Below are 13,427 nucleotides of genomic sequence, written 5' to 3'. Positions count from 1 at the left end.
CAGAACCACGAGACCGAGTTGACCCATGTTATCCAAATCCATGCGCCGAAAACGCAGTTTGCTCAGATCGTAACGGAGCACATCGCTGTACATGTATCGATCCATACATTGGAGATCCCTACACAACGGGATGTCGCCCAGAATGTGTTTATAGCTCGGAATGCCCATCGTCTTTGGCCTGTATCAAACAACATTGTCGCGATCCTTGTGTGGGCAATTGTGGAACCAACGCCGAGTGCTCGGTGGTGAACCATGTGCCAACATGTAGCTGCCAACGCGGTTATGAAGGTGATCCATTCACTGGTTGCAAACGTGAACCTACTCGTAAGTATTTCAATTGAATGATTGAGTCAACCATTTGCTTATTGAATTCTCTGTTTTTTTCTGTTTAGACATTGGGCCAAGAAGTCCATGTGAACCATCACCATGTGGACCAAACAGTTTGTGCCGTGTCATTGATGGTCGTCCAACGTGCTCATGTCAAGTGGGTTACTTCGGATCACCACCATCATGCCGACCAGAATGTGTTGTTAGTTCCGAATGTAATCAGAACCTGGCTTGTATCAATCAGAAATGTGTCGATCCATGCGCTGGAACTTGTGGATTCAATGCCAAGTGCCAGGTTGTTAACCACAATCCAATTTGTTCTTGTCCAACTGATTTCATTGGAGATCCATTCGAACAATGTGATCCAAAACGTAAGTCAAACTATCAAAACTTTTTCGATCTCTTTCTAAATTCATAAAACTTCCTGCAGCTTTGCAACCAACACCTACAGTTAATCCCTGCATTCCAAGCCCTTGTGGCCCGAACGCAGAATGCCGTGAAATGGATAGTCGTGCAGTCTGCACATGTTCGACTGGTATGTTCGGTGCTCCACCAAACTGCCGTCCGGAATGTGTCATCCATCAAGACTGCCCATCGAACCGAGCTTGCATCCGCCAACGCTGCGAAGATCCATGTATTGGAGCTTGTGGCTTCAATGCCGTATGCAGTTCTCAAAACCACAAACCCATCTGCTCCTGCATTGAGGGTCACGAAGGTGATCCTTATGCTGGTTGCAACATGCGTCAAGGTAAGTCTAGCCGTTTAAGATTTGTAGCTTTTGAAGGAAAAATATTTGCCATCCCTCATTTCTTTACGCACTTCACCTTCTTCACTATGCATGATGATTTCATTTTGGCTATTTTATTTATATGTAAATATCATTTTCTCCTTTTTCTTTTGTCCTATATTCGTCCTTCACGAAACAAAAAAAAACATAGTGGTGCCAGATTTTGTAGATCCTTGTCATCCATCACCGTGCGGATCAAACGCTATTTGTAAAGAACGAAACGGTGCTGGTTCATGTACTTGCATGCAAAATTACTTTGGTGATCCGTATTTGAACTGTCGTCCAGAATGTGTTCAAAATTCCGATTGTCCTCGAACCAAGTCCTGTGCAAATATGAAATGTGTGGATCCGTGTGTAGATCTGTGTGGCATTAACTCAGAATGTCGCGTGAATAATCATCTCCCGGTGTGCAGTTGTGCACCAGGTTATACTGGAAATCCCTTAAGAATCTGCCATTTGATCCCTGAAAGTAAGATCCCATTTAACTGAGACATTAGAACCCTCTTTATAGAAGCCTTTAAAATTTTAGCTAAAGCTATTGAACCGATCAGAAACCCATGTAGACCCTCGCCCTGTGGGCTGTATAGCACATGTCAGGTTAATGCCAATAGGCCGGTCTGTTCTTGTCTTCCCGATTACATTGGTAGTCCGCCAAATTGCCGACCTGAGTGTGTTATCAGCTCAGAGTGTGCGTCGGACAAGGCGTGCATCAATCAACGTTGCAGGGACCCATGCCCAGGAACTTGTGGCAACAATGCTAGATGTAGGGTTACGAATCACTCGCCAATATGTACTTGTGCTAGGGGTTACACAGGTGATCCGTTCACACTGTGCGTCGCCGTGCGAAGTAAGAATACCTTAGAAGAGTTCCCGCGAGAACCTTACTCATTTGTTTGTTTTAGTTCCACCAATAGCAAGAGAACCAACGAAGCCAACTAATCCCTGCGTTCCATCCCCATGCGGGTCGAATTCCCAATGTAGAGTAGCGAACACTGGAGCTGTGTGCTCATGTATAGCTAATTACGTCGGTAGACCACCGAATTGCCGACCAGAATGTACCATCAATTCGGAATGTCCCTCACACTTAGCTTGCATGAATACCCGATGCTCTGATCCATGCCTCGGTTCTTGTGGATCGAACGCTGTATGTTCTGTTCGATCACATGTTCCGATCTGCATGTGTAATCAAGGCTATACGGGTGATCCGTTCTCAGGCTGCTTCCGCGAAATACCACGTAAGACTTAACAAAAAAATACATCGAATTCAAACGGTTTCTTAATGAAGTGGTAACAAATTTCAGAACTCCCTGAATCAGTCACGCCCTGCACTCCGTCTCCATGTGGCGTAAATGCCGTCTGTCAAGAACGAAACCGAGCTGCATCATGTAAATGCATTCCCGAATACTTCGGCGACCCTTATGTAGAATGTAGGCCAGAGTGCGTCATCAATACGGACTGTGTTAAGTCAAAGGCTTGTGTAAACAACAAATGCATTGATCCATGTCCTGGAATGTGTGGATACAACGCCGAATGCAGTGTAGTAAATCATTCACCGCACTGCGACTGTCTACCGGGATATACTGGAAATCCAATTAGTGGATGTCATCTGATTCCCCAAGACCCTAGTAAGATAAAACTAACACCCTCTAACACTTGTTGAACACAAATGCTCACGATCCACACAAAATCCACAGTCGTTCCACTTGTCCAGACGAACCCTTGTCAGCCCAGCCCATGTGGATTGTATAGTAACTGCCGTGCTGTCAATGGTCATGCGGTGTGCTCGTGCATAGCGTCTTATATTGGCGCTCCGCCTAACTGCAGGCCAGAGTGTATGTCCAGTTCCGAATGTGCTCAGGACCGATCTTGCATTAATCAACATTGCAAAGATCCATGTCCGGGCACATGCGGCCTGAACGCCAAGTGTAGAACTGTCAATCATAATCCGATATGTACTTGCATGCCAGGATTCACTGGTGACCCGTTCCTGCGATGTATATACGAAGAAAAGAGTAAGCTACGACGAAAACACACGTGGACACGCTTTGCATGCTCATAAATTGCTTTTTTTGTTTTTTTTTTCTCTTTCTTTCTTTCTTGCATGTTTTTCGATTGTATTATGTAGAAATCATTGCCTATCCTAAGGATGTGAATCCGTGTGTGCCAAGCCCGTGCGGGCCAAACTCACAATGTCGGGTGGTTGGTCAAAATGAACATGCTATATGCTCATGCTTGCCGAATTATATTGGACGTGCCCCTAATTGTCGACCCGAGTGTACATCGAATTCCGAATGTCCCGGCAATCGAGCTTGCATCAATCAAAGATGTCAAGATCCTTGTGTCGGGTCATGCGGTTCGTTTACCACTTGTACTGTAAATAAACATAGACCTGTTTGCCGGTGTATCGATCACTATTCAGGTGATCCATTCGCTGGTTGTAGTCCAATAAGTATGCCTCCAAACTTCTGCGATAATTCGACGTATCTTTCAACTTTGTCCCTTTTTTGTCTGTTAGTTGAAATTCCACCGGAAAAGGCTGAACCTTGCAACCCATCACCATGTGGAGCTAATGCCGTCTGTAAGGAACGCAATGGAGCTGGTTCATGTACTTGCTTACCGGATTACACTGGTGATCCGTACAGCGAGTGTCGACCAGAGTGCGTATTGAATTCTGATTGTGCCAAGAATCGAGCATGTGTAAACAACAAATGTCGCGATCCATGCCCTGGAGTTTGTGGAGTAGCCGCTGAATGTCATGTCATCAATCATGCTCCAAGTTGTAGCTGTCCATCAGGATTTACTGGAAACCCATCTGAATATTGTCGAGAAATTCAAATCCGTATGTTAACAACTTCGAAGTGGAAGGGAATCAACCTTCTTAATTGTTTTTAATCAAATTTTTAGAAAAAACACCCATCGAACCTTGCCGACCATCGCCATGTGGACCCTACAGTAATTGTCGCGAAGTGAACGGACATGCGGTCTGTTCATGCCTTCAAAATCATATAGGTTCGCCACCAGCTTGTCGTCCGGAGTGTTCAGTTAGTTCTGAGTGCTCCCAAGACAAGGCCTGTTTGAATTTGCGCTGCGTTGACCCATGTCCGGGAACTTGTGGCCAACAAGCTCTCTGTAAGGTCACCAACCACAACCCTATTTGTTCTTGCCCAGCAAGTTTCACTGGTGATCCATTTATACGCTGCATTAAAGAAGAACGTAAGACTGCTTACATTCCACTGCCCCTGAAGTTCGCAATATTTCATGCAATCCCGTTTTTATTTTAGTTGAACCATCGCCAACTGTTCGCCAAGGAAACCCTTGTGTTCCCAGCCCTTGTGGGCCAAATTCACAATGTCGGGAAGTACGAGAGACTCCGGTCTGTTCGTGTCTTCCCAACTTTATTGGTCGTGCACCAAATTGCCGCCCTGAGTGTACCATTAATTCTGAATGCCCAGCTAATCTTGCTTGTGTCAATGATCGCTGCAAGGATCCTTGTCCTGGATCGTGTGGCTTTAATGCTTTTTGTAACGTTGTCAACCATTCACCGGTCTGCTCATGTAAATCTGGCTTCAGTGGGGATCCATTCTCCGGATGTAATCCAACACGTAAGACAACAAATTTTGAAACAGCCTTCAGTTCTACAACAAAAAACTTCCTTCCCTTAGCCATTGAAATACCCAACGAAAACATCAGCCCTTGTAATCCATCGCCGTGTGGGCCAAACGCTCAGTGTAAGGAACGAAACGGAGCCGGTTCGTGTACATGCCTTGATGAATACTTTGGTGATCCATACAGTGGATGCCGTCCTGAATGTGTCACAAACAGTGACTGTCCTAGGGACAAGTCCTGCAACAGCAACAAATGCGTCGATCCCTGTCCCGGAGTGTGTGGACGTAACGCCGAGTGTCACGTTGTTAATCATGCCCCCAACTGCGCGTGTCTTCCAGGATATACTGGAAACGCACTCAGTGCGTGCCATGAAATTCAACAAGCTCCTCTAGAACCAAGTACGTGACTCACTAACCCCACAACAAAGCTTTTACTAACTCCCCTAATTTGAACTGTTTGTGTCTGACTACTCTTATTTCTCTATTAGAAACGCAAGTAAACCCATGCGTTCCATCACCATGTGGACCATATAGTCAATGCCGCGAAACCAACGGTCATGCTGTCTGTTCTTGTCAGAATAACTTTATCGGATCACCACCGAACTGCCGACCAGAGTGTGTTGTCAGTTCGGAGTGTCCACAGGACAAGTCGTGTGAGAATCAAAAATGTATTGATCCATGCCCCGGTACTTGTGGCCCTGAGGCACGCTGCCAGGTTATCAATCATTATGCTGCATGCTCCTGTCCTCCGGGCTACACCGGAGATCCCTTCAATAGATGTGAAAAGATTTTGTGTAAGCATGTTGTTCTTCTTCTGGGGAAGGCGGTTTGTTTGAGTGGAGTCTAGAGATAGAATGGAATGGAATGGAACGAAATTGAAACAGTTTAAAAAATCGATTTCTGTACATATGACTCTCAAAATTTATAAAATTCTTATTCTTATGCATGTCCTTTGTAAACAAGCACTTGAAAAAACCCACTCCGACAAGCCCCCTTCCACCGGTTATAGAATTTTTGTTTTAAGTTTTTAGTTGCATGTATTTATATTTTGTGTGTTTTTTTATTTTATTTTTATTTTTATGAATGTAAATCTATCTACTCCTACTATAACTACTATCAACCACCTACACACCTTGCCTGCTCTACCAACTTTCACAATATTGTAGTCAAACCTGTTATCCCAACTGGTAATCCTTGTGTGCCGTCTCCATGTGGTCCCAACTCGAAGTGTATCGAAGTTGGTGACTCACCTGCATGTTCCTGTCTATCCAATTATATTGGGCGTCCGCCAAATTGCCGGCCCGAATGCATTAGTAGTTCGGAATGTCCAGCCAATTTGGCGTGCATCAATCAGAAATGTAGTGATCCATGTGCGGGAGCTTGTGGTATACACACTTTGTGTAATGTCATTAAGCATAATGCTCAATGTCAATGTGAAAGTGGGTATACCGGTGATCCATTCTCAGGATGTTCCTTCATTGAAAGAAGTAATTTTTGTCCGAGGAATGCCTTCTTTGCCCAATGACTAATTTTGTATGTTTTATCCTCTTTTCTTAGTTCAACCAACAGATGAGCCAAGGAATCCATGTAATCCATCACCTTGTGGGGCTAATGCTGTTTGTCGGGAACGAAACGGAGTTGGATCATGCTCATGCTTACCAGAATACTCTGGAGACCCGTACAGCGGATGTCGACCAGAATGTGTTCAGAATTCAGACTGCGATCGAACAAGGGCATGCATCAACAACAAATGCCAAGATCCATGTCCAGGAGTTTGTGGCTTGAATGCCGAATGTAGGGTCTTGAACCACGCTCCAAATTGTTTGTGTATTGAAGGTTTTACCGGAGATGCTCATAGTGCTTGTAGTGTTATTGAAACCGTCACCGAGGCTCCTACAAACCCATGTCATCCATCACCATGTGGATCGTATAGTCAATGCCATGAGATAAATGGACACGCTGTATGCTCGTGCAACGAAGGATATGTTGGAGCTCCACCAAACTGCAAGCCAGAGTGTGTTGTTAGTTCCGAATGTCCACAAAATCGCGCCTGCATCAATACAAAATGTAGTGATCCATGCCCAGGAACTTGTGGATCGAGTGCAAGATGTCAAGTCGTCAACCATAACCCAATATGCACATGTCCACCAGGACTTACAGGAGATCCATTTGTGTCGTGCGTAGAACAGAGCATTACTGATTTCCGTGATTCAGAAAATCCATGTGTTCCATCCCCATGCGGACCGAACTCATTGTGTCGGGAAATTGGAAATCAAGCTGCATGCTCATGTCAAGCCAACTATGTCGGTCGCCCACCAAATTGTCGACCAGAATGTACCAATAATGACGAATGCCAGAACAACTTAGCCTGTCAAAATGAGAGATGTCTTGATCCTTGCCCTGGATCATGTGGAAATAATGCAGTTTGCAAGGTTGTTCAACACAACCCCGTTTGCACGTGCTCAGATGGTTTTGAAGGAGATGCGTTACTGGGATGTACTCAGATTATACGAGCAATCTCCACAGAAGCACCAAGTACTCCATGCGACCCATCACCATGTGGACCACACGCTGAATGTCGTGAACGAAATGGTGCTGGAGCTTGTTACTGTCACGAAGGATTTGAAGGCAATGCATACGATACCGAACGTGGATGTCGCCGAGAATGCGAGGTCAACGATGACTGCCAGATTATGCAAGCTTGCGTGCGTTTCAAGTGCGTTGATCCATGTGATAACATCTGTGGTGATCGTGCTATTTGCGGAGTTGAAAACCACGTTCCAACTTGTACATGTCCTCCTGGACTTACGGGAGATCCATTCTTCCAGTGTAAGGAAATTCCAGTGGTTGTAGCTGTAGAAAATCCATGCGTTCCATCACCATGTGGACCTAACAGTATATGTCGAAGCATAAACAACCAAGCTGTTTGCTCGTGCCAGAGTGGATTCGTCGATCAGCCACCAAACTGCAAACCAGAATGTGTTGTCAGCTCGGAATGTTCTCCAGAACGAGCTTGCGTTAATAACAAATGCGTTGATCCATGCCCGCACACATGCGGTATTGGAGCTTTGTGCACAACCAAGAACCACAGCCCGATTTGTACGTGCCCAAGAGGTCAAACAGGAGATCCGTTTGTGCAGTGCACTAAAATTCGTAAGTTCTTTTTTATATTTTTGAATTGTTCTTAAACTAACAGAGTTTCATCTATAGCAATAATCGTTGATCCTGAGCCAACAGAACGACCACCATCTTGTGTTCCATCACCATGTGGACCGAACTCCAAATGTCAAGTAGTTGGCGGAAGCCCGGCTTGCTCATGCTTGCCAGACTTCATTGGAAGTCCACCAAGCTGCCGACCTGAATGTGTTCTCAACTCAGAGTGTGGCCCAACAGAAGCATGCATCAACCAGAAATGCCGTGATCCATGTCCAGGATCGTGTGGTTTCGAGGCTAGATGCCATGTTCTTAACCACGTACCAATTTGTAATTGTATTGATGGCTATACTGGAGATCCATTTGTCCGTTGCAACATCTTACCACCTTCGACTATGAAACCACTCACAGCAGATCCATGTAATCCATCACCATGTGGACCAAACGCTGATTGCTTTAATGGAGAATGCCGTTGTCAAGATAACTATCAAGGAAATCCTTACGATGGATGTCGTCCAGAATGTACACTAAGTGCTGATTGTCCCAGAGATAAGGCTTGTTTGCGCAACAAGTGCGTTGATCCTTGTCCAGGAACTTGTGGAATAAATGCACGATGTGAAGTCATTACTCACATACCAGTTTGTTCATGTGTTGATGGCTATGAAGGAGATCCGTTCACAAGCTGTCGACAGAAAGCACCAGTGGAAACAACCCGTACACTTCCTTGCTCCCCATCTCCATGTGGAGCTAACAGTCAATGCCGAGATATCAACGATCATGCTGTTTGTTCATGCCTTGATGGCTATATTGGAGCACCACCACAATGCCGACCAGAATGCGTCATCAACAGCGAATGTTCGGCAACTCAAGCTTGCGTCAACAAAAAATGTATTGATCCATGCAGCGGTTCATGTGGCATCGATGCTCGATGTGAAGTCATCAATCACAGTCCAATTTGTGGATGTCCACCAGGAAAGACTGGAGATCCATTCAAACGTTGCACAGATATACCAGTTACACCAATAGAAAAAACTTCTGATGTACCACAAGACCCTTGTGTTCCATCTCCTTGCGGACCAAACTCAGTTTGTAGAGCTGGATCAAGTGGACCTTCCTGTCAATGTTTGCCAGAGTTCTTCGGATCACCGCCAAACTGCCGACCGGAATGTATTATCAATCCAGACTGCTCATCAACACAGGCTTGCATCAACAACAAATGCCGTGATCCATGTCCAGGTTCCTGTGGAACGAATGCTGAATGTCGCGTCATTAGCCACACTGTTTCATGCTCATGTCCAATTGGTTTCGGAGGTAATGCGTTCGTTCAGTGCATCCAGCAGGATGTTGAAGAAATCAAACCATGTGAACCATCACCATGCGGACAAAATGCCGAATGTATCGAACGCAACGGAGCTGCTTCCTGCAAATGTATCGATGAATATCAAGGCGATCCATATGAAGGTTGCCGACCAGAATGTGTGCTCAGTTCAGACTGTCCAACCGATAAGGCTTGCATCCGGAACAAATGTAAGGATCCATGCCCAGGTGTTTGTGGCCAAAATGCCGAATGTTACTCGGTTAATCATCTGCCAAACTGTGTTTGTATCACTGGTTACTCAGGCGATCCATTTACACAATGTCACAGAGAAGTAGTACCAACTGTTCCAACCGTTTCAAACCCATGCAGTCCATCACCATGCGGTCCAAACAGCAAGTGTCGTGAGGCAAATGGTGTGGCAGTATGTTCATGCCTAGATGCATACATAGGAGCACCTCCAAATTGTAAACCAGAATGTACCGTCAATGCAGAATGTCCTCAAAACAAAGCATGCCATAAATTTAAATGCGCCAATCCATGTGCTGGAACATGTGGCATTGAAGCCAAGTGCGAGGTCATCAATCACAATCCTATTTGCAGTTGTCCATTGGATATGACAGGTGATCCGTTCACAAGATGTCATCCAACTCCTGTTACCAAAATGGATAAACCATCACGTCCATTAAATCCATGTGTGCCAAATCCTTGCGGCCTGTACTCTGAATGCAGATCCAATGGAGAAACACCGTCATGTTCATGCTTACCAGCTTACATAGGTTCACCGCCAAATTGTCGACCGGAGTGTATTGTCAACACCGACTGCGGTCCTGATATGGCGTGTATCGCAGAAAAATGTAGAAATCCATGTGAAGGTTCCTGCGGAATCAACTCAGAATGCCGCATTCAGAACCACATTCCAATTTGCACTTGTAGACCAAGATTTACCGGAGATCCGTTTAGTCAGTGTGTGGAGATCATTGAAGAGCCAGAACCAACCAGGCCAACTGATCCATGCGACCTGCAACCTTGCGGAGCAAACGCTGACTGCGATGGCGGAGTTTGTACATGCCTTCCCGACTATTTCGGAGATCCATACGTCGGATGCCGTCCTGAGTGTACCCTCAGCACGGACTGCTCACCAAATAAGGCTTGTATCAACAGACACTGTATCGATCCATGCCCCGGCACCTGTGGCGAACAGGCTCAATGCGATGTTTCCAATCATATACCAATATGCAGCTGTCCTAAGGGTTACACTGGTGATCCATTCATTCGTTGTCGCCCTGAAGTAAAGGATACTAGACCCACTGATCCATGCAATCCATCACCATGTGGTCCTAACAGCATTTGCCATTCGACCGTATCTGGAGCAGTTTGTGCTTGTCAAGCTGGAATGCTTGGCTCTCCACCAGCATGCAAACCTGAATGTCTTACAAGCTCTGAGTGCTCTCTGCAAACAGCCTGCCTCAATAAGAAATGTGTCGATCCATGTCCAGGAGCTTGTGGACAATATGCCAAGTGTCAAGTTATCAACCACAATCCAGTCTGTAGCTGTAACGCTGGATTTACGGGAGATCCGTTCACAAGATGCTTCGAGCAACCGATCGAAAGAACACCAATCGATCCTTGCCAACCAACACCATGCGGACCAAACTCAGACTGCAAGGTTATAAACGATAGCCCAGCTTGCTCTTGTTTGGAAACATTCATTGGCACACCACCAAATTGCCGACCAGAATGTACCATCAATCCAGAATGTCCATCAACCAAGGCTTGTATTCGACAAAAATGTGACGATCCATGTCCAGGATCATGCGGTTACAATGCTCGCTGCTCAGTTGCCAACCATATGCCAATATGTTCGTGTGAAAATGGCTTTACCGGCGATCCATTCACCGGCTGTCAACAAGTTCAAGGTAGGATTGCACAATATTTTTATTTTGATAGGCAAGGCAAAAGCTTAAAGAATTTATTTATTTACAATAATAACAGTTATAATTTAATCTGGAAAATGGGCTTTGTAATAGAAGTTTATTGCAATTTTATATTTAAAAAGTTTTTCGCCTTGATACTGGCTCCAGGTTGAAGGGTTACATTATGTCAAAAAAACTAAAAAATATTATAAGTCAAGTGATCAATCAATTGGACATAATGACCCCAAAAAGAACCTGGCTAAGGTAAACAACTTAAATACAATTTAGAACAATGCAAATTTATATATGTATGCAAAAGTGCACTTTGCAATTTTGCCTTTTGAAACAAAATGCAAAAATGTCAAACTTTCTGACATTTCACCTTACACCATAAAATCAACTGAGTGAATATTTGTATGTCAAACACCACGAGTTAAATATGCCAAATCACAATAAGGCAACACATTGCAATTTTTATATGTAACCACCACATATCACTTATCATTTATTTTCCGAAATCAAAGAGCTCTCAGTACGTTAAGAGATTTTTCGATTGAAATATTATAATTCACACTCACTTTCACTCAATATTATTCATATTTTAATAATGCCATCAAAAGAAGCACAGGAACTATATTCCAAGAGTTCTTCCGGAGGGAACATTTTATTTTCCCAGGAGTGCACATTTTTAAATGTTTACTGTTACATAATTACTGTCAAAACAAGTGTCATATTTATAACTCAGTTTCTGATCTCCCTTAAATGACAGTTCTAATTTTTATACATCAACTTATTTGACAGAACTTTGTATGATTCATTATGGTCCTTATGTCATTTTGACAGCGTAAACATAAATTTCTAGTTCTGAAGTATGATTTCTTGGTACTTTGTTCTAATTTTTATACATCAACTTATTTGACATTTATTTGACAGCATTTTGTATGATTCATTATTCTCTTTATGTCATTTTGACAGCGTAAACATATGATTTCTTGGTACTTTGCTGGGTCAATCTACAAAAAAAAAGTTTCGACCTAAAACTCAGCATACTTTTGATTTCAAAAGCTAAAGCTTCTTCCCTAAGACTTTTTTCTCCCGAACTTTAGCTCGTGGAACAGTAAATACAATATTCAGCTCCATTGAAAAAGTGTAAGGCCCAGTTGAAAGAAAACTCATAGAAAATTAAAAATCATCTAAAGCTTGTTCTAGTTTGTTAGCAACTTTTATTACCATATTAATTTTTCCAGTAAAAATCAGCTCTTGAAAAGTTCCACACAAAGCATCGTTCAAGGATCATTTTTTACTAAAAATATTCCATAAGAAAAGATCATGATCGAAAAAACTATATGCTGATTCCATGTTGGCACAATTCTGTACGAACTGTCTGAATTCGTTGTCACTTGGAAGTGTTGGACATTTCAAAAGTTGTTAGTTACTGTTGTTTGAAAAAACTAAATAAAATCTTAATAAAATAAAACCCTAACATGCTCATGCTAAGTTAAAATGGAACAATCGTCGTAAAATCTGCCTGCTTTAGCTAAAACGAATAATGCTAAAACAAATAACTGCCTTTTTAAAAACTGCCCCTAACTCTAGAATGCCTTATAAATCTGAAACCCCTTAAACGCAAAAACCTGCCTTTAGTCTGCCGTAACTCGATAAACAAGGTTTAGGAAATTCCTGCCTGTAGTATTAAAAACCTGCATCGTTTTTTTTGAGGGGATACTGCTTTTTTAACGATCAATATTTTTAAGGGAAAAACACATTTTTGAAATCATCTTTGAGCCATAATAATATTTTGACTGCTAGTGGTGTGTAGTCGTAATTATAATCACGTTACACCACACAAAAACAAAAACACACGCATTGACCTTTTCGAAAACTCTCAAAAGAGTTGAATAGGTCTCACAAATCAAAATAATAAAAACAACAAACACTGCCTTTCTAACCTTTAAAAAAAACACACTGAACCGTAATTCTAACCTCGTCGTCGTTGAGTCTGAAAAACAAGGGTTAACCCAAAATTATGCGATTATGTAACCTATTCCCCAAATAAACACAAACCTAATCTTATTTGAGTCTGAGTCTGCTTAGAGTTAGAAAAATTAAAAACACACTGAATTTTTGAAAAAAAACAAAAATAAAACACTGCCTTAACATAGAAATGCACTTAATCTAAAAAATTTACTAAATATTAATCAACAGCCAATAATATAATGAACACAAATGCAAAGCACTTATGCCTCATAACCACAACATCAATTCAAAATATTGGTGAAAACGCACCTAAAACAACAACAAAAACAACAACAACTAAAAAACAC

General features: G+C 43.0%; 1 protein-coding gene across 1 annotated transcript in view; it reads left to right on the top strand.

Annotated features, from left to right (window-relative positions):
• Positions 1–13,427, top strand: part of LOC129949052 (uncharacterized) — a 176,961-nt gene that overhangs the window by 130,601 nt on the left and 32,933 nt on the right. The window contains 17 exon segments of the mRNA XM_056060263.1: positions 4–324; positions 393–698; positions 758–1,075; positions 1,266–1,583; positions 1,644–1,961; positions 2,017–2,349; positions 2,416–2,739; positions 2,809–3,126; positions 3,240–3,563; positions 3,630–3,953; positions 4,019–4,327; positions 4,396–4,716; positions 4,777–5,118; positions 5,208–5,513; positions 5,886–6,206; positions 6,277–7,872; positions 7,930–11,106. Coding sequence (XP_055916238.1) covers positions 4–324; positions 393–698; positions 758–1,075; positions 1,266–1,583; positions 1,644–1,961; positions 2,017–2,349; positions 2,416–2,739; positions 2,809–3,126; positions 3,240–3,563; positions 3,630–3,953; positions 4,019–4,327; positions 4,396–4,716; positions 4,777–5,118; positions 5,208–5,513; positions 5,886–6,206; positions 6,277–7,872; positions 7,930–11,106 — 9,576 coding nt within the window.

This window comes from Eupeodes corollae, chromosome 3 (genome assembly GCF_945859685.1).
Source record: "Eupeodes corollae chromosome 3, idEupCoro1.1, whole genome shotgun sequence".
Lineage (NCBI taxonomy): Eukaryota > Metazoa > Arthropoda > Insecta > Diptera > Syrphidae > Eupeodes > Eupeodes corollae.
The sequence above is the reverse complement of the archived record's forward strand: the minus strand, read 5'-3'. Positions and strand labels throughout refer to the sequence as shown.